The sequence below is a fragment of the Chlorocebus sabaeus genome, chromosome 20, assembly GCF_047675955.1.
Source record: "Chlorocebus sabaeus isolate Y175 chromosome 20, mChlSab1.0.hap1, whole genome shotgun sequence".
Lineage (NCBI taxonomy): Eukaryota > Metazoa > Chordata > Mammalia > Primates > Cercopithecidae > Chlorocebus > Chlorocebus sabaeus.
Window position 1 is genome coordinate 133,346,119 of NC_132923.1, and position 19,106 is coordinate 133,365,224.

The 19,106-nt window shown below is 61.1% G+C and overlaps 1 protein-coding gene across 9 annotated transcripts in view; it reads left to right on the plus strand.

Annotated features, from left to right (window-relative positions):
- Positions 1 to 15,341, plus strand: part of LOC103225737 (uncharacterized) — a 133,178-nt gene extending 117,837 nt beyond the window's left edge. For 4 of the 9 annotated variants that reach the window (XM_037985151.2, XM_037985152.2, XM_007980871.3 and 1 more), the window contains 19 exons: positions 2,772 to 2,897; positions 3,391 to 3,522; positions 3,605 to 3,733; positions 3,935 to 4,066; positions 5,179 to 5,307; positions 5,387 to 5,515; positions 5,837 to 5,965; positions 6,277 to 6,405; positions 6,604 to 6,732; positions 7,748 to 7,876; positions 8,315 to 8,443; positions 9,066 to 9,194; positions 10,348 to 10,476; positions 10,604 to 10,732; positions 10,976 to 11,104; positions 11,214 to 11,342; positions 12,267 to 12,395; positions 14,286 to 14,333; positions 14,679 to 15,341. In XM_037985151.2, the coding sequence (XP_037841079.2) occupies positions 2,772 to 2,897; positions 3,391 to 3,522; positions 3,605 to 3,733; positions 3,935 to 4,066; positions 5,179 to 5,307; positions 5,387 to 5,515; positions 5,837 to 5,965; positions 6,277 to 6,405; positions 6,604 to 6,732; positions 7,748 to 7,876; positions 8,315 to 8,443; positions 9,066 to 9,194; positions 10,348 to 10,476; positions 10,604 to 10,732; positions 10,976 to 11,104; positions 11,214 to 11,342; positions 12,267 to 12,395; positions 14,286 to 14,333; positions 14,679 to 14,740 (2,306 nt within the window). In that variant the 3' untranslated portion in view covers positions 14,741 to 15,341. Of the gene's footprint in view, positions 1 to 2,771; positions 2,898 to 3,390; positions 3,523 to 3,604; positions 3,734 to 3,934; positions 4,067 to 5,178; positions 5,308 to 5,386; positions 5,516 to 5,836; positions 5,966 to 6,276; positions 6,406 to 6,603; positions 6,733 to 7,747; positions 7,877 to 7,989; positions 8,128 to 8,314; positions 8,444 to 9,065; positions 9,195 to 10,347; positions 10,477 to 10,603; positions 10,733 to 10,975; positions 11,105 to 11,213; positions 11,343 to 12,266; positions 12,396 to 14,285; positions 14,334 to 14,678 lie in introns of all 9 variants that reach the window. The other 5 variants (XM_037985154.2, XM_073007911.1, XM_037985150.2 and 2 more) reach the window with 4 other exon arrangements.
- The last annotated feature ends 3,765 nt before the right edge of the window (positions 15,342 to 19,106 follow it).

Sequence of the window (19,106 nt, forward strand, 5' to 3'; positions counted from 1 at the left end):
GTGGTCTGGGCTGCAGTGCTGGCCTGGGGTCGTGGCTGCAGGCCCCTGCATGTGGATGCTGTGGCCTAGGTCTAGCAGGCACAGAGCCTGGGAGCCCCACACTCACATGGCAGGCAGGGGAGGAGGCTGTTAGGAGCTGGCTAACAGCTCCTAACAGAGAGATGGACCAGCTGAGTCCATGCTTAGGTATTCCTGGGAGACCCGGGGACTAACTCCCTGAAGTGATTCCAGCCCAGCGTGCATGGGGCTGGAGGCTTTGCCAAGAGGGCTAGGAAGGTGGGGGTGTCCTGGCTGCCCCAGCTTGCACTGGCAGGAGGTGCAATGACCAGGACAATAGCATGTGGTCCTGGCCAAGCAGAAAGCTGAGCAAGCTGATCTGAGGCTCAGAGCTGCGGGATGGTCACTCCTCAGTCTCATGACCAGGGTAGGAAATACCCGAGTGTGTCATCGGCTCATGAGGGGAAGGAAGACACCCTCGGCATGAGTAACGGAGCTGCCGCAGCGGCCACCGACAGGGCCTGGGCAGGTTGGAGCCTCCCTTGGCGCGGCGCACGGTGTCCACGCCCATTGGCCAGGAGAGACGGGAGCCACGAGGGCGTGCCGTGTGACCAGCATGACCACGTCCTGGGCTGGAGAGAGAACGAGAAGCCTGGTGCCAGCCCCCTCCTCTGCCTCCCTTGGGGCCGTACCGGGGGACTGTCTGGACTCAAGCCCCCCCAGCATGGGCCCTTCCCCTCCCCACCTCCATCTGGGGAATGAGAAGAGGCCCGCAGAGGGAGCAACGTCCACCCAAGGACCCACCAGCCAGCTCTTAGGCCACCCTGGTCCCAGCCACTAAGGGTCGGAGCACTCTAGGCCAAGCCTCCCGACCTGGATGTGCAGGAGCTCTGTGGTCTCAGGCCGGCGTGCAGTGGCTCTGAGTGCCCACTTCCCATCTGTGCACAAGCCCTAGGGCTTCGTGAGTGTGTGGACGTGGGACTCAGCTCCTCCTGACTCCCTGGCATCCTCTCCCACCCTTCCTCCCACTCCCCTCCCCAAACGTGTACACACATGCGCGCACACACCACTTACACACACACACGAATGCAGGCAGGTACATGCACACACACACCAGCAGTTCACCCTCCCCTGATGCCTGTGACCCTCCTTCCACTCCCCGATCTCTACACCCGAGACAGTGAGGAGGCCTCGCCACAGACACACTTCCACCGCTCCCAGAGCCCCCAGTTCCTGAGAGGAGGAAGGCTCCTGCCCTGCCCCTCCTCCGCTCCTCCTCTGCCCCTTCCCCTCTTTTGTTTAAGAGGCTCCGGTGCCCCGAGGATAAGCCACAGGATGACATCTGAGTGTTGACATAAAGATCAACACTCTTTATTAAGATAACATCCCCTCTTGTTGTTGGGTCTGGAAACTTCCTGCCCTGCACTCATCTGCCCCAGTTTGTGGAGGGGGCTTCCCTGAGGCCCTGTCGGGCTGCTTTGAACAGCGACCCCCCAACCCTGTGAACACCACCTAGTGCCCCAGGGCACGCTGAGTGCCAGGCCTGTAGTCCCAGGGACGTCCCTGTGTCCCTGTGGGCGGGTGCCCCCTGGGGATGGGCCCTGGTGACAAGGGTTTACCAGCGTGTGTACTCAGGGCCTCAGCGGGGCCAGGCCTGGTGCTTTACCTGTATTACCAGCGCTCCTCCCCAGGCTGGGCACGTCCTGGCTCTCAGCCCCGCTGTGGGCTTCTGACGCGTGGGCTCTGTGGAACTTGGGCGTGCAGCACGGGGTCTCTGTCGACTGCTTTCTTGGGGCTGCTGTGATGCTGTTGTGAGCCCAGGGAGAGGTTCAGTTCGAGCAGCAGGCAGGAGCATCGCAGTGACTGCGCCTTGCTGGGGGAGGCAAGAAGGCTGCCACCCCAGCTCCCGGCCCAGCCTCGTGCTCTGTTGTCCTCACAGGGGAGGCCAAGGCCAGGCCCTTAAGGGCAGGGCAGGCGTGGGAGACTAGAGGAAAGCTCTGCCAGGGAGGCCGATCCAGGGCTCCCAGCACCCACGGCTCTGCCAGGCCATGGGATGTGGCCCCTGCAGGCCCTCTCCAGGGGTCCCAATCCTCAACCCCCATATTCTTTCCTGAGGTCCCCCTTCCTGGGATGCTCTGACTCCCTGGCCTCTGTGCTCCCTGGGGTCTCATTCACCTGCCGGGTGGAGGAGGGGGACCCTAGGCCTCCAGGAGGCCACCTGCCCTCTCCATTCTAGCCCTATCCCACAGGAAAAGGGCGGTGGCTCTGGGGGTGGAGCGAGTGGGTGCACAGCCTCCCCAACCCTAGGGCCGAGTCCCTGGAGGGGCTCCCAGCTGGATGTAGGGGAGTAGGAGAGACTGGACCAGCATCGCCAGGTTGGGCTGGGGGCACACTGGCCTGACCAGGACAGGTCCTCTGGTGACTATGGTGGCGGAGAAAGAGTAGGCCCTACCTCGGGCTCCCGGGAGCTCTCCAGGGTCCTGGACAGCCGAGGGATCTGCTTCAGCCTCTCCCAGGCTGCCCCAGCGGCCCTGCCCCTCCCCTCTCCTCCCATCCATCAGCTCCCCTTTCACCCCTCCTTTGCCTGTTCCTTTGACCTGCCTGGCCACTCTGGGGACCCCAGGTGTGCTCAGCAGCCTCCCAACCCCGGGGCTAGAGCCAGAGCCCATGTGGGGAGGTGTGGGAGGCACACTCGCCTGGAGCCCCTAGGGGAAAGGCTCTGGTCGGGCCGCTCCACATGGCGTGGCTGAGGCCCCTCGTGCTTCTTCCTGCAGAGTGCCCGGTGGGGACGTTTGGCGTGAACTGCTCAGGCTCCTGCTCCTGTGGGGGAGCCCCCTGCCATGGGGTCACAGGGCAGTGCCGGTGTCCGCCGGGGAGGACTGGGGAAGACTGTGAGGCAGGTGAGTGTCGGCCGCAGCCCCGGTTCTACCTCCCTGGGCTGCACAGCTCCGAGTTGATGGGGTCCTGAACTGTGGAGGCCCCAGCCCTGCGGATCCCAGGCCCGCCTGTAGCAGATGTGAGAACTCACAGTGCACTCCCGTGGGGTAGGGAATGGGGGTCTGTGGCTGCCCCACCAAGCCCCTGGGGCCTACAGGCTGCTCTCTCGAGCTGCTCCCTCTCTCCATGTGGCTCCCAGTCTCTAATGGGCTCGGCTCCTTGTGTTGCCAGCTGAACTGTGCCTAGGGCTGGGGCTCCTCTCCCATGGTGGGCACCCCGCAGCCTGCAGCCCCAGGAGGCGCCCGGGCCCTCTCTCCTCCCCGGGGCAGGCTGAGATGGTAACAGTGGTTCCGCCTCCTCAGCTGTGGCTCCGGGGGCATCGTGCCATGTTGTGTTTATTGATGTGTTGAACAAGGACAGCTTGGGCACTGACTGGCCATGGGGGGTGGGTGCTAGATTGTCCCGAGGGCCGCTGGGGGCTGGGCTGCCAGGAGATCTGCCCCGCATGCCAGCACGGTGCCCACTGCGACCCTGAGACTGGAGCCTGCCTGTGCCTCCCTGGCTTTGTCGGCAGCCGCTGCCAGGATGGTGAGTGAGCTGGAGCCACCCCTGAGCCTTTGACCCGGGGCAGGCGGCCAGGCCCCACTCACCCTCTCTCTTCTGCCTGTAGTGTGCCCAGCAGGCTGGTTTGGTCCCAGCTGCCAGACACGGTGCTCTTGTGCCAATGATGGGCGCTGCCACCCAGCCACCGGACACTGCAGCTGTGCCCCCGGGTGGACCGGCTTTAGCTGCCAGAGAGGTACAGGGACCCTTGGCTCGCCCTTTGTCCAGATGTCCCTCCTTTCCTAGCCCCTGGAGAGGCCTCCGCCCAGGGCCCCTGAGGACTGGGGGCTTGCATGAGGCAGTGCCCCAGTCCTGAGATGCCCCTGTGCCTGACTTGGCGGTGGTACCTGTGGCCTGCATTGGGACCTGCTCTGGATGACTCTGAGTTCTGTTGCAGCCTGTGATAGTGGTCACTGGGGACCTGACTGCAGCCACCTCTGCAACTGCAGCGCTGGCCACGGGAGCTGTGATGCCATCAGTGGCCTGTGTCTGTGTGAGGCTGGCTACGTGGGCCCGCAGTGCGAGCAGCGTGAGTCCTGGCCCTGCCTTTGGCTGTGCCCCCCTCCTGAGCACACACACACAGAACCTTTGGCCACACCCCCTCCCATGCACGCGCACACGCACAGAGGCGCGCACACACACACATGAACACACACAGAACCTTTGGCCATGCCCCCTCCTGTGTGCACACACACATATGAAGCCTTTGGCCACACCCCCTCCTGTGCACACACACACATGCACATGCACGCACACATGAACACACACAAAACCTTTGGCCAGTACTCCCTCCTGCGCGCACACACACACGAAGCCTTTGGCTGCGCCCCCTCCTATGAGTGCATACACACATGCACATGCATACGCACACACAGCCTTTGGCCGTGCCCCCTCCTGCGCACCTACACACCCCAACACATGCACACACACACATGCGCACTGTGGCTGGGCCCTGGCCTGGCTTCCTCTGCCTTCCCTGAGCTTTCCAGCGCCCACCACCCCACTCCACAGCCCGGACTAAAGTCTAGCCTGGACTAAATGATGCCCCTGCTGTGTGGAGAGTGTGTGAGGTCCCTGCTTAGCCCAGGGTGCCGCGGGGGGGTTGCCGGGTCCTCCGTAGGAGACTCCCTCCTGCCACCTGTCCTGAGTGACCGAAGCTGCCAGGCAGCCCCCCAGGAATGATGCTTTGCTCACTTGTGCCAGAGTGTTGTTTCTCTCACTGACCTGCACCAGGCTCACTGGAGCTGCAGCAGGAAGGGGCAGGTCCCGTCCCCCACTGCGGGAGGCCTGGCACCTGGGGGATGGAGAAGGGGTCTGCTTAGGACTGAGGCTGGTGTCCCCCAGTGTGTGCCCCCGAGGCTTGGTTGGTGGAACTGGGGGAGGCCTGGGTCGGGTGTCCTAGAGGCAGCCCCTGCAGAGTTCCCATCCCTAAAGCTGCTGCCTGGAGCTCCCTCAAGCCTCCCGTGGCCCCACCTGGGTGGGGATGAAGCGTGTGAGTGAGCCCAGTCTCCCTTGGGTGAGAAGGGGCTTCTCACGAGCCAGGCCTGTCCCACAGTCCTGGGGAGGGCGGCAAGGCCCAGGCACGGCTGGGTCAGGCTCCTGGCCCTCTGACTGATGGTGGGCCGGGGCCGCATGTCTCAGGGTGTCCCCAGGGCCACTTCGGGCCCGGCTGTGAGCAGCGGTGCCAGTGTCAGCACGGAGCAGCCTGTGACCATGTCAGTGGGGCCTGCACTTGCCCGGCAGGCTGGAGGGGCACCTTCTGCGAGCGTGGTGAGCCAGGGCACAGGCGGGGGCTAGGCTGGGTGGACTCCAGTGTGGGCCCCTTCACATCACTGCCCCCTGCCTGCAGCCTGCCCGGCCGGCTTCTTTGGACTGGACTGTCGCCATGCTTGCAACTGCACTGCCGGAGCCGCCTGCGATGCCGTGAATGGCTCCTGCCTCTGCCCCGCTGGCCGCCGGGGCCCCCGCTGTGCCGAGAGTGCGTAAGGTCCCTGCTCAGCCCAGGGTGCTGCAGGAGGGGGTGCCGGGTCCTCCGTAGGAGACTCCCTCCTGCCACCTGTCCTGAGTGACCAAAGCTGCCAGGCAGCCCCCCCTGGGAATGACGCTTTACTCACTCGTGCCAGTGTTCGTCCTTTTTTGTGGCCACTCTGCTGAGTGGGTGGCCTGAGCCAGAAGGGAGGGGAGAGTTGGCCACAGCAGTCGAGGGGACCCTGGCAGATCTGCCCAGCTGCCTGTGATCTGCTGCCAACCCCTGGGGTCCTGTCCACCTCCAGCTCTGACCAGCTCTCTCCACCTGCAGCTTGCCCAGCTCACACCTACGGGCACAATTGCAGCCAGGCCTGTGCTTGCTTTAACGGGGCCTCCTGTGACCCTGTCCACGGGCAGTGCCACTGTGCCCTTGGCTGGATGGGGCCCTCCTGCCTGCAGGGTAAGCCCCACCCAGGAGTCCAGGGACCGGGGTCCAGGCCTGAGTGAGGGTGCTGGCCTCTTGCGGGGCCCAGAGGACACTTGGTGCCTGCGGGAGGGAGGAAGGGGCTGTTAGGACTGAGGACCATGCCTTTCACCTGTGCCCCTCTCCAGGCAGGGATGGTGAGTCAGGCTGAGCTAGCAGGTCATCCTAGAGGCAGCCCCCTGCAAGGTCCCTGACCCCAAGGTCCAACATGGGGCTGGAAAGCCAGACAGACCCTGTGGGGCCAGCTGGCTGGGGGATGCAGGTTGCTCCCTCTTCCCCGGCCCCAGCCTGCCCTGCCGGCCTGTACGGCGACAACTGTCGACATTCCTGCCTCTGCCAGAATGGAGGGACCTGTGACCCTGTCTCAGGCCACTGTGTGTGCCCGGAGGGCTGGGCCGGCCTGGCCTGTGAGAAGGGTGAGTCCTGGGCGGCAGAGGAGGGACATAGCCCAGCACGCCTGGTGCAGCCCTGTCTGCAGGCCTAGGAGGGCTCCCAGGTCAGGGGGCAGCACCCTGGGGTGGGGGCTTTGGCCCTGTGTAAGGGAAGCATGAGCCAGGGTCTCCTGGACCCAGGAGGCAGGACCCTCACCCTCGTGCCTGCCTCTGTTCCTGTAGAGTGCCTCCCCGGGCACGTCGGAGCTGGCTGCCCGCACAGCTGCAGTTGCCTCAACGGAGGCCTGTGTGACCCGCACACGGGCCGCTGCCTCTGCCCGGCCGGCTGGACTGGGGACAAGTGTCAGAGCCGTGAGTGGGGCGGGGCAGCAGGGCAGTCTGGAGGCTCTGCTGAGAAGGGGTGGCATGAGTCTCATTGCAGGGCTGAGGACTGTGCCCGGGGTGGGGCCTCACCAGGGGATCTGTTGTCCTGTGAGTGCAAGAGCTGCCGTCTGAGCACCAAGGGTTCCTGTGGGGGGGGCTCAGCCTAGGAAGCTGGCCTGTGGGGACAGAGTGCTGCTGCCTTGCCTTGGCAGGGGTGTGTGGCCCCGGCCAGCCCTGTGGTGGGTGGAACGGAGGATGCTCTGGGGCTCGGGGGCCGCTGCTGTTCCCTACATGCAGAGAGGGGCCCCTTCACCCCTTGTCCTGGAGCCTGTGCTGGCTGGGGGCCTCCTGCCAGTGAGGGGTCGGGCTGTGGCTGCTGTGCCAGCAGGGCCTGGTTCACCCAGCAGGGCCTCAGCCTCTCCAGAGCCCAGACATGCCAGGGCAACACTGCCTCATTCCTCAAAGCTCCGGCTTCCCACCCAAGCCCCTAACACCAGCCCCCTTCCAGCAGGGGCGCCGTCCCCACTGCTTGGGGTGCAGTGTGGGCGGCCCCTTGCTCAGGGCTGGAGCCTTGGGTCTGCTGTCTGAGGGAAGCCTGGGCACTCGGCTGGCCTCAGGGCCGTCGCTGGCTCCCGTCGCCTCAGTGCTGAGCCCCGGCTGCTGTCTCCCTGCTCCTTCGCCTTCCATGGGGCAGGGCCGCTGGAGGCTGAGCTCTCAGCCCTGTCTGGTCCCTGCAGCCTGTGCCAAGGACACATTCGGGCCTCACTGTGAGGGGCGCTGTGACTGCCGGTGGGGAACCACCTGCCACCATGCCACTGGGTGGGGGGCCTGCTTCTGCCCTCCAGGGTGGGGCGACTCGAGGTGTGAGAATGGTGAGCACAGACCCCCGTTCAGCCAGCACCGGCTGGGTCCTACCCACAGCGTCCACTCTGGGCCTGTCCTGGCCCACAGATCCCCAACAGGCCCCTCCCAGGAAGCCTCCCCATCCCTCATCTTTCTGCAGCCTGCCTGCGGGGCTGGTTTGGAGGGGCCTGTGCCCAGCGCTGCAGCTGCCCACCCGGCACTGCCTGCCACCACGTCACTGGGGCCTGCCGCTGTCCCCCTGGCTTCACTGGCTCTGGCTGCGAACAAGGTAGGTGCTCCCAAGCCCCCACCCCGAGGAGTGACGGGGTGGGGGGAATCCAGAGAGGCCACCTGTTCCTTGATTGGGCTGGGCCAGGACCGACCCTGCCTGTCTGCATCCAGCCCGCCCACCCGGCAGCGTTGGGGAGGACTGTGCACAGATGTGCTGGTGTCCCAGTGAGAACCCAGCCTGCCACCCTGCCACTGGCATCTGCTCATGTGCTGCTGGCTACCACGGCCCCAGCTGCCGGCAACATGAGCGCTGCCCATGCCCACCCGGGGGCTCGGGAGTCCTGCTGGGCCCAGTTGCCCTGGTCCCCGGGAAGGCCGTCGTCTGAGGGGGTGGAAGATGGAGCGTGTCGGGGCCTCACGAGAGCTGCCTTGCTGTGTTCAGGGACGCTGGGGAAGCCTCCAGCCCCAGCCCCTGCAGCTGCCCCTCTCCCTGCAGGATGCCCGCCCGGGCGGTATGGGCCAGGCTGTGAACAGCTGTGTGGGTGTCTCAACGGGGGCTCCTGTGATGCGGCCACGGGGGCCTGCCACTGCCCCACTGGGTTCCTCGGGGCGGACTGCAGCCTCAGTGAGTGGCTGGTGGCAGCAGGGCTGAGTGGTGCCTCCTGTGTCTCCGGGGTAGGGCCAGCCAGCCTGCAGGAGGACGGCCCCCAACTGCCCACCTCCCTGCCCTTCAGCCCCCTCTGGCGGGGCCTGGCCCCAAGTGGAGCTAAGCCAGAGGGACAGCCTTGGGGGTGTCTGTGACACCAGGTCCCCACCAGGCTTCTGCTAGCTCTGTCCCTGCACCTGCTGTGCCTGGCGACCTGCGCCATGTCTGCCAGGGGCCTGAGCACAGCTGGGCACAGAGGTCAGCTGGGCAGCGCAGCTGTGGCCAAGTGTCCTGCCAGGAAACAGGCCTTTTCCCTGAGTTGTGCAGGGAGTTTCCCTTCTGGGACCCGGCAGAGCTGGCAGGGTGGGTAGGGGTGGCAGTGAGTCACTGCAGAGCGGGTGGCAGCGGCTGGACCCCCAGCAGGCCCTGTGGGTGGAAGGGAGATGCCAGGATGGGTGCATGGGAGCTGGCTGGCCCCACCCTGTCTGGGGCAGACCCAGGGTCCCCTCACCCTATCCCATCGTGTCCTATCCCGTCTCCGGGGTTGACTGGGCAGGGAGAGAAGGGAAGCCAGCCACGCTCACCGCTTCCTCCCCGGCAGCCTGTCCGAAGGGCCGCTTCGGCCCCAACTGCACCCATGTGTGTGGGTGTGGGCATGGGGCAGCCTGTGACCCTGTGACTGGCACCTGCCTCTGCCCCCCGGGGAGAGCCGGCATCCGCTGTGAGCGAGGTGGGTGTTCACTCTGGAGGGTGTGCTCACGGGCCCCTCAGAGATGTCACTGATTAGCCATGGGGACGCTGGAGGGTGGGCCCAGCCCAGGCACCCACACATCCTGGCTGCCACCGGCTCCCCACTTGACCGTGGGGCTGAGACGAGAGTGCTGTAGCTTGTGTTGACTGCGCTGCCCTACTTGGGGGGATGGACCATCCCACGCCACCCCAGCCCCTGCCTCGACACTCTGCTCCTGAGGCTTAGGCCACCCAGTGACCCCATCCTCATCGAAGTGGCCGTGAGGGCTTCAGGTTCCTACCCAGCGCCTGCCTGGCCCCTTGCAGGAGGGACCGGGTGGCTGTCTTCTGCCTGAGGGTGGAGTCCTTCCGGCCCTTTCTCCCAGACCCAAGGCCCAGGGACCAAAGTGGAGGCGGGTCTAGAGCACAGTCCAGAGTGAGAGACGGGCTGGACCCAAGGAACAGGTGTGGTGGCTCCTGCTCCCACAGGCCCAGTCCCCATAAACACAGCCACAGCCTCTTGGGCTGGTCCCACCCTTAGTCTGCATCAAGGGGCCGGCTGCCCCCCACACCAGTTCTTGGCCTTCGGGACCCGTTGGGAGCCTGTGGCAGCAGAGGGTTCAGGATCCCAGGGCCCAATCTCCAGCCGGGATGTAGCCTGGCCCCACCTCGCTCCCAGGAAGGTTAGTGCCATTGGGCTGGTCATCAGGCATCCAGCTGTAACAGCAGGGCCGCAGCTGGCCACCTCTGAGCCCACAGCAGCCCAGCCGTGTTACTTCTCAGGCCTGGAGGATGTCCACTCACTCCCAGCCGGGAGACAGCTGGTTCACAGTGGGCCGCTGCCTCCATGAAGCCTTCCGTAAATCCCTTCCTGCAGGCTGGGCAGGCGCTCACCCAGACCCTCCATGACTGAGCCACCCTCAGTTCCTAGACCAGGCCTGAGAAGTAACATCTCAGGTACTTGGTAGCCTGAGATGACCAATGAATGAGAGGATGCGGCTGGTGCCACTCCCTGGCATGTGCCTGTCCAGCAGGCAGAGACTGGCACTGACAGGCCTCAGGAAGCATTTGACTGTCAGCCTGTGGGGACACGTTCCCAGAGGGAGCCCAACCCTCGGCCAGAGCTCCAGGCAGCACTTGCCTTCTGTCCCCAGGCTGCCCCCAGAACCGGTTTGGTATGGGCTGTGAGCACACCTGCTCCTGCAGAAACGGGGGCCTGTGCCACGCCACCAACGGCAGCTGCTCCTGTGGCCTGGGCTGGACAGGGCTGCACTGTGAGCTGGGTAAGTGCGTGGGGCCAGGGGGACCCCAGCATCCCCTCAGGGATGTGCCCTGGGCTGCCATAGGGTTGGGCAAGACTGGTGCCTGAGGACTGTCCGCCCTTTTCTCCCCACCCTGCTCTGTCCCCAGCCTGTCCCCCTGGGCGCTATGGAGCCGCCTGCAGTCTGGAGTGCTCCTGCCACAACAACAGCACGTGCGAGCCCACCACGGGCACCTGCCGCTGCGGCCCCGGCTTCTACGGCCAGGCCTGCGAGCACCGTGAGTTGGGGGCCTGTGCAGCTGGGCTGGGGCCCCTTTCAGCCACTGTCCACTCCTCCCATGTGGGTGATCCGGGCTGCACTGAAGTAGAGAGGTGGGGAGCCAGCAGCAGTGGGGAGGGATGAGGAAGGGCAGGAGGGGGCTTCTCACGGGTCCCTGAATTGGCGGGTTTTAGTCATTCCGGGCAAACTGGACATTTCTGCCGCTGTGTGCCCTTGTCTCATGGTAACTGGCATCCTTCAGCCTGTCCCCCTGGCTTCCATGGGGCTGGCTGCCAGGGAGTGTGCCAGTGTCAACATGGAGCCCCCTGTGACCCCATCAGTGGCCGGTGCCTCTGCCCCGCCGGCTTCCACGGCCACTTCTGTGAGAGTGGTGAGTGCTTCATGCCCTCTTCCTCTCCCCGCCCTGAACCCCCGCTCCCTGGCCCCATCCCATCTGGGTACGGGGCAGGAGGGGACACTGAGCCCCCTGCCCCCACCAGGGTGTGAGCCAGGTTCATTTGGAGAGGGCTGCCACCAGCGGTGTGACTGCGATGGGGGGGCACCCTGTGACCCTGTCACCGGTCTCTGCCTTTGCCCACCAGGGCGCTCAGGAGCCACCTGTAACCTGGGTGAGTCTGGGGTTCTGCTCAGGAAGGGCGTGGATGTGGGTCTCCAACAGTGACCAATACTGATTGGTTGGGCCCTACCTGTGCCAGTCCTGGGCTGGGCACTGTGCCCTCCTATGGCCTCTGCACCTGGCCCATGCCCTCTGGGGGGGTTGGAGTCAGCTGCTGGGACATGCAGTGCCAAGCATGGCGCTTGGGCTGGAGCCTTAGGCTAGGCTCTGCCCTGTGGGTCCCACAACGTCCCAGGAAGCCCATGGTCATGGGAGGGGGCTCTGGTTGGGTGGAAAGATTTCCCTGAATCGGGGGACATTGAGGGGGCTGTGGCCCCTCCAGCCCAGAGGGCCCCACCTGAGGATAGAAGGGACTCACCTGAGGATAGGAGGGACTCACCTGAGGATAGGAGGGGCCCACCTGAGGATAGGAAGGGCCTACCTGAGGATAGGAGGGGCTCACCTGAGGATTGGAGGGGCTCACCTGAGGATAGGAGGGGCTCACCTGAGGATAGGAGGGGCTCACCTGAGGATAGGAGGGACTCACCTGAGGATAGGAGGGGCCCTGCTGCTGGGGCTGCATACCTGGCCTTGTGGTTCTCAGACCTGTTGTGCCCTGAGGGGGCATCCCTGACCACTGGCTCCCGTTTGCCCTCCTGGGGCAGGGCAGGAACACAGTGGTGACTGGGTGTGTGCCTGGGGCCTGGGCTTTCTCATGCAGGAGCTCACTGGCTGCAGAATGTACCTGAGGAAGGCAGGGCAGGGACTGTTTACTCCTCAGGGGAAACCGAGGCCCAAGGTCTTGGCTCCCACACACACCCGGGCGGAAGGCTTCACGGCACCTGGGCTCTGCCGGGGGCCCCTAGGCCCAGGGTCCCTGGCGCAGGGAAAGCAGGGATGATGCTCAGGTTTGTCTCCCACGCCCTCCGCCTTGCAGATTGCGGAAGGGGCCAGTTCGGGCCCAGCTGCACCCTGCACTGTGACTGTGGGGGTGGCGCTGACTGCAGCCCTGTCAGTGGGCAGTGTCACTGTGTGGATGGCTACATGGGGCCCACGTGCCGGGAAGGTGAGCTGGGCTCCCTGGGGAAGGGCGGGAAGGCACCATCCTCCCATCAGCACCAGCTCCACCCTGGCCAAGGACCCCTGTCTGACCTACTGCAGAGTTGGCCAGGTCACCCTATGGCTATTCAGTCATAGTGAATGTCATCTGTCCCCAGTCGGTACCCAGAGTGTCACTTGGCTTCCGACGGGTGGAGTGTGAGCTTCACAGTCACTTAACCAGGGCATGGGGTGGGCCATGCTGCCAGCCGGAAACGGCTTTCCCAGCCCCAGCAGCTGCAAGGCTGGGCTGCAAACTGCACCGGCGGCCTGAAGAGGGTCATGACCCCATGGCTGGGCCGGACTATCCACAGTGTGGATGCACTCTGGCTATCCCTGCCCCTGCTGCCCCCTACACACATGAACCAGGGTGCAAGGGTGTGTCTGTGCACGCATATGCAAGTGTGAGCAGCAGGGTGTGTGTGCATGTGTGCCAGTACATGTGTGGCATCCAGTGTGCGCCAGTCCATGCATGCAGTCGTGCACTGGCAGCAGGCGCCTGTTTGCGTCAGTGCCTGTGTGTGAGGTGTGCGTCAGTGTGTGAATGTGGCCAGTGCGTCTGTGTAATAGTGCCTGCATGTGCTGCAGGGGGCAAAGGCATGTGTGCCAGGCATGTGTGAGCGTGCACCAGCACCTGTGTGAAGGTGACTCCTTAGCGCCTAAGCCCTTGAGGCTGCCCTGGAATGTGCTCTCTGCCTGCAGGCAGTGCTTTTGGGATGCCCCCACCCCTCTGGCCAGCCCAGACTTTGCTGCCCGCCCCTTCGAACCGAGTACCCCGCAGCAGTGTTGGGAAAGGTGGTCTCTGCAGAGGGAAGTGAGAGGCAGGCTTGGGGCGCATGCAGGGCAGGACATGTGGGCGGGGCAAAGGCCGGGCGCCAAGCTACAGGCTCTGCCTTTTGGCTAACTGGGGATTTCACACTTGGGGTCCTCGGCTCAGAGGCCCCCAAATCGTCTTGGCTTTGTGTATGTGTGCATCTGTTTGTGCCTTTTTTTTTTTTTTTTTTTTTGAGACGGAGTCTTGCTCTGTCACCCAGGCTGGAGTGCAGTGGCCGGATCTCAGCTCACTGCAAGCTCCACCTCCCAGGTTTACGCCATTCTCCTGCCTCAGCCTCCCGAGTAGCTGGGACTACAGGTGCCCGCCATGTCGCCCGGCTAGTTTTTTGTATTTTTTAGTAGAGACGAGGTTTCACCGTGTTAGCCAGGATGGTCTCGATCTCCTGACCTCGTGATCCACCCGTCTCGGCCTCCCAAAGTGCTGGGATTACAGGCTTGAGCCACCGCGCCCGGCCCTGTTTGTGCCTTTCTAAGGCAGTCCTGGCTGCAGATTGTTCAGAGCCTGAAGACAGGCGAGCCCCGATCTCGGTGGGGCGGGGCGGGGCGGGGCGGGGACGGGGCGGGGCAGCAGCCTGTGCGCTGGTGCAGCGGACAAAAGGCTGTCCGGCAGCGGCATCTAGTGGTCAGATATGGTACTGCACCACCGGCTGCCGGGCACCTGGGCTGGGTGCTGGGGGCAGTGCCTTGACGTTGAGCTGGAGGCCTCGGGAGCCTGGGGCCTCATGGGCAGGGTCTTGCTGGGCGTGGGGAGTCCTGGGTCCTGTGCCCTCCCCTGGAGTGGACTTGGCTTGGCGTTGGGTAAAGCCCCTGATGTTACGGGTAGTGGGGGCTTGGAGGGGCTGAGAGCTTTCCTTTGGGGAGAGGGAGAGCCCCCGGCCGCCCCTGTTCCTTCCCTGAGTGCAAAGGAGTGAGAAGGGAAGGAGGCTGTGCGGGGAAAGTGAGGTCCGTGGAGCCTGGATGGGGTCATGCCTGGCTGCACTCAAGGCTGGGGGTACTAACATGGCTTGCCCTCTCTCCGCTCCAGGTGGGCCCTTCCGGCTCCCCGAGAACCCGTCCTCAGCCCAGGGTCCAGGTAAGGGGTGTGGGGAGTGCCTGTGGATTTGCCAGAAGGGTGGCTTATGGAAAGTCAAAGCAGAGTGCTGAAGCATAATCTGGGCCCCACAGAGCAGCAGCTGCACCCAGGAGCTTGGGGCCCAGGAATCTGGAGCTCAGAGACCAAGGCCGGGGCCAGAGCTGGGAAGGACAGGCTGGGAAGGATGGGTGGGCCCCGCCCCCGCCCCCGCCCCGCCCCGCCCGGCTCTGCTGGTCTGAGCTGCTGAGGGGAGGGGTGAGAGGGGGAGGTGCCAACCCAGAACCCAGTCTGTTTTGGGAGCACCCGTCCCGCCCTGGACTGGGCCTCCTTTCTCCTTTTCCCCAGTAGCCACACTGCCCGCCTCCAGCAGACGCACGTCCCGGAGCAGTGGACCAGCAAGGCACTAGCAGAGGTGCCCCGTGGAGCCCGCCTCTCCATTCCAGCCAGACGGGACCCAGGCCTTTGGTGACTACTGAGGACACTTCATGGGCCCAGAGCTCTTGGTACTGCCCTTCCTCTGAGGGCCGTGGAGGGCTGTGGACAGCCCAGCAACCTGTTGCTCTTGGAGGCTGGTGTGGCCTTGAGGAGGGAAGCCTTGCATGGCTACTGGAAGAGAGGCACTGCCTGGCCTGGCTCTGTAGAACCTAGGGGCACGCTCTGGGCCTGGGCTGAGAAGGCCCCACTCTCCCTGCGGCTCTGAGTCGGGCTGAGGACAGGTGTGGGCGCCAGTGTGGGCGCAGGTGCGGGCACAGGGCCACTGTCCTCCAGGCAGGCTTTTTGGTGCTAGGCCCTGGGACTTTAAGCTGCCCAGCCCGTATTTATGTAAAGGTATTTATGGGCCACTGCACATGCCCGCTGCAACCCTGGGATCAGCTGGAAGCTGCCCGTCATCTCCTGCCTGATGCCCAGAAACCCTGATTCAGGTCTGCAGGGTTCTGCGGGCTCACCAGGCTGCTGGCGCCGGTACCGTGTAAACCCAGGAAGGTAAAGGAGCAGGCGGCCTCCTCATGGCCTGTGTGTTTGCTGCGTTACGTGGACTCTGTGTGGGCTCCTCCCTGGGGCCTGGCCAGGATAAGGGTGCACATGGGGACCTCCCAGTGTACCTGGGACCCTTTGCAGGGGTGGGGGTGCCACACAAGTGAAGAAGTTGGGACTCATCTCAGTTCCTGGTGCTATTGGGGAGAACGCTGGGGCTGCATTCATTACCACTGAGACCCCCTGAGACCCAGAGAGTGGCTGGTCCCGAAGAATGGCCCAGGGGGAGGAAGACTGGTGTGGAGGGGCAACCTGGACTGAGGCCGAACTCCCTTGGGCCCACCCCACCCACCCCTACCTGAGCATCAGCAGTCGGGGGGAGGGCAACATCACAGGGATGGGGCAGGGGCTCCCTGGGTGAGTACAGGCCGACCCTCCCGAGCACCTGGCACTCGGGCTGAGGCTGATGTCTCCTGGAAGAAGGGCCCAGAGTGGACAGTAGAGGCAGAGGGTAGAGGCGGTGGCTGGGGGCTCCTCTGCAGGGTGGGGTGGCCAATGGAGATGGCTGCACTCAGACTGCAACACAAGATGTTCTCTCCCTTGAAAAGGCCCCCTTAGGGTCTGGGCTGCTGCCCCCCATCACCCTAAAACCAGCCAAGGTAGCTGAGGCCCCAGGGCAGAGGATTTCACCAGCAGCAGGAGGAGTCCAGTGAGCTTGGTTGCTCACAGATGGCAAGGGAGCTGTCACAGAGTAAGCCAATGAATGGACCGCCGTGGGGAGACTGTGAAGTAAACCAGTGATAAGGGAGGGCAGGATGGTGGGGATGCGGGAGCAGCAGACGGAGAGAGATGGACTGTGGTGCAATGGAGTGTGGAAAACGCACACCTGGAAATGAAGCATCCAGCAGATGGGGTGAGTGGATACAGCTCAGGAGATTCTCCTAGGAATAGCAGGGAGGCATAAAGAGAGGCAACGTACAGAAGATAGACGAACGGAAATGGATAAGGGAGGTGTTCATTCACCTCCATCTAACTGCAAAATACAAAAATAAGAAGTCATTGACATGAAGAACGATGACCAAGACATTCTCAGATCTAAAGGTGAATGATCTCAGTCAGACTGGAAATGCACAAGGTGGAAGAATAACAAAAAAGCCATAAGACCTTGAAGAACATCAATGTCAAAGATAAATTCTAAAGTCCCAGAGAAAAAAGAATGGGAATCGAATTGACCCCAGACTTTACGCGAGAAACACGGAGAGCCAGAAAACTGTGATGTTCCATCCTCAGAGTTTGAAGGAAATATTTGAAGCCTGAATTTTATGTCCAGCTAAACTATCAGGGGCACGCAAAGTCCATGTTATTCTTAGGCCTTCAAGGCCTCGGCCGGTTTTCTACAGAAAAGCCTGATTTGAAAATGCTCTTAGAGACATTCTCCAGCCAGAAGAGAAAGCAGCCAGGAGGGTGCTATGAGATAATCAGTCACCACAGTTCCCAAATGGCCCAGCAATTCAGAGAATCAGAATATCCCCATTACTCCCCAGTGAGAACCCCCGACAGTCTCAGCATGGTGTGAGGGTGTGGACAGGGGCAGGTGCCAATCACTCATCCCGCTCAGTGAAGACACATGCTCAGCTACAGGAAGCCGTAAGGCAGGCTGAGCTTCTGCCCACCCGGAGGAAATCTCAGCTATCCAACGGCAGTCAGGAACAGAGGAGAATAAAGCAGAATAACTAGAAAACGGGCTCACAGATCCTAATGTTAACGGTTACAAATGACGATGGAAAAACAAACTCCTGACCGTATATTATATAGTTTCAAATAGCTAGAAGGAGGATACTGGACATTCTCAACACACATAATAAACGTTTGAGATGACGATATGCTCATTACCCTGATTTGATCACTAGACATCCCATGTATCAAACATCACTATGTATCCAATGAATAGCTATAATTATTGTCAATTAAAAACATTAAGCACAGACTAGACTGCATTAAAAATATACTAAATAGTATTTTCACTATAAAAGACATGCTTCAAAGGGTAGAAATACAGACACGCAGAGTAAACCAAAGGAGAATTGGGGCACGCGTTTGAATATTTCAACGTGAGAAGCATCGTGACAGTCTGTAAATGTACATACACATATACGCACCCAGCGAGGCTCAAACATTCATTCAGCAGCGATGGATAGAACAGGTCAAAATAAATCGCTATCGTGGGTGATTTGAATGTATGTTTTACAAAAACCAATAGGTTAAGAATGTGCCCTTTATAAAAACCCATAGGTTAAGCAAGTAAGTTAGCAATGACAACCTGAATAAGCTTGAACACACATGCTACATCTCTGTTTATCCTTACGTGTTTACTGTATTGACGTACACGTACCTTTTCGGTGTAACAATATGTATGAAGTTAAGGGGGTACATGTGCAGTTTTGTTACATGGACATATCGCATGGTGGAAGAGTCTGGGCTTTAGTGTTACCATTACTGAATAGTGTACATATCTGCCCATGAAGTAATTTCTCATCCCTCCCACCCTCCCACCCTTCCAGTCTCCAATGTCTGTTATTCCACTCTCTGTCTGTACACGTTATTTGGCTCTCACATATAAAGGAGAGCATGCAGTATTTGACTTTGTTTCTGGGTTATTTCACCTAAGATAGTGGTCTTCGGTTCCATGCATGTTGCTGGAACTTATCCATGGTGTGTGTGTGCCTGCAGACACTGCATGTCCGTATTACATGGAATGTGTGTGTATATATATGTACAATTTACACATGCGCGCGCACACACACACCTCCACACACCACATCTTCATCCAGTCATCCACTGATGGACACTATCTTTGCTAGTGTGAACAGTACTGTGATAAACACATAAGTGTGAGCATCTTTTTGATATAATGAATTCCTTTCCTTTGCATAGACGCCCCGTGGTGGGATTGCTGGATCGAATGGGAGTTCTATTTTTAGTTATTTGAGAAAAACCATAGCATTTTCCATATAGGCTAAGCGAGTTCACATTCCCACCAATAGTGTATAAGCATTTCCTTTTGTCTGCATCCTCAGCAACATGTTATATTTTTTGACTTTTTAATAATAGCCATTCTGATGGTGTGAGATATTGTGGTTTTATATTTTTTATTTTTTTGAGACAGGGTCTCACTGTGTCACCCATGTTGGAGTGCAGTGGCACCATCTCGACTCACTGCAACCTCCACTTCCCGGGTGCAAGTGATCCTCCCACTTTAACCTCCCAGGAAGCTAGCTACAGTTGCGAGCCACCATGCCCGGCTAATTTTTGTGTTTTCTCTTTGTAGAGACGGAATTTTGCCATGTTGCCCAGGCTGGTCTCGAACTCCTGAGCTCATGCAATCTGACCGCCTCAGCTTTCCAAAGTGCTGGGATTACAGGTGCGAGCCACTGCACTCGGCCTCGTTGTGGCTTTAATTCACATGTCTCTGATGATGCGTGATACTCACACTTAGGTTTCTGTGTATAAACTTTACATTCAGCAAGTGGAGAATAATGGAATGCTTAAGAAAACCAAAATTTCCTTCTTTGAAGACTAAGAAGCAAGAAAACACCTTGCAAGACTGATTTTTTAAACACAAGAGAAAAAAATACAGAAGAATCAACTGCAGACACAATAGAGAAGAAGGCATAAAAATTATGAGCAACTATCTACCAATAACTTGGAAAACACTTAGAAAAATGATAACCTGGGGGAAAAATGCTGAGACTGGTGTAAGTAAAGGTTAAAATTGCATATCAGGCGGTGGCCTAAGAA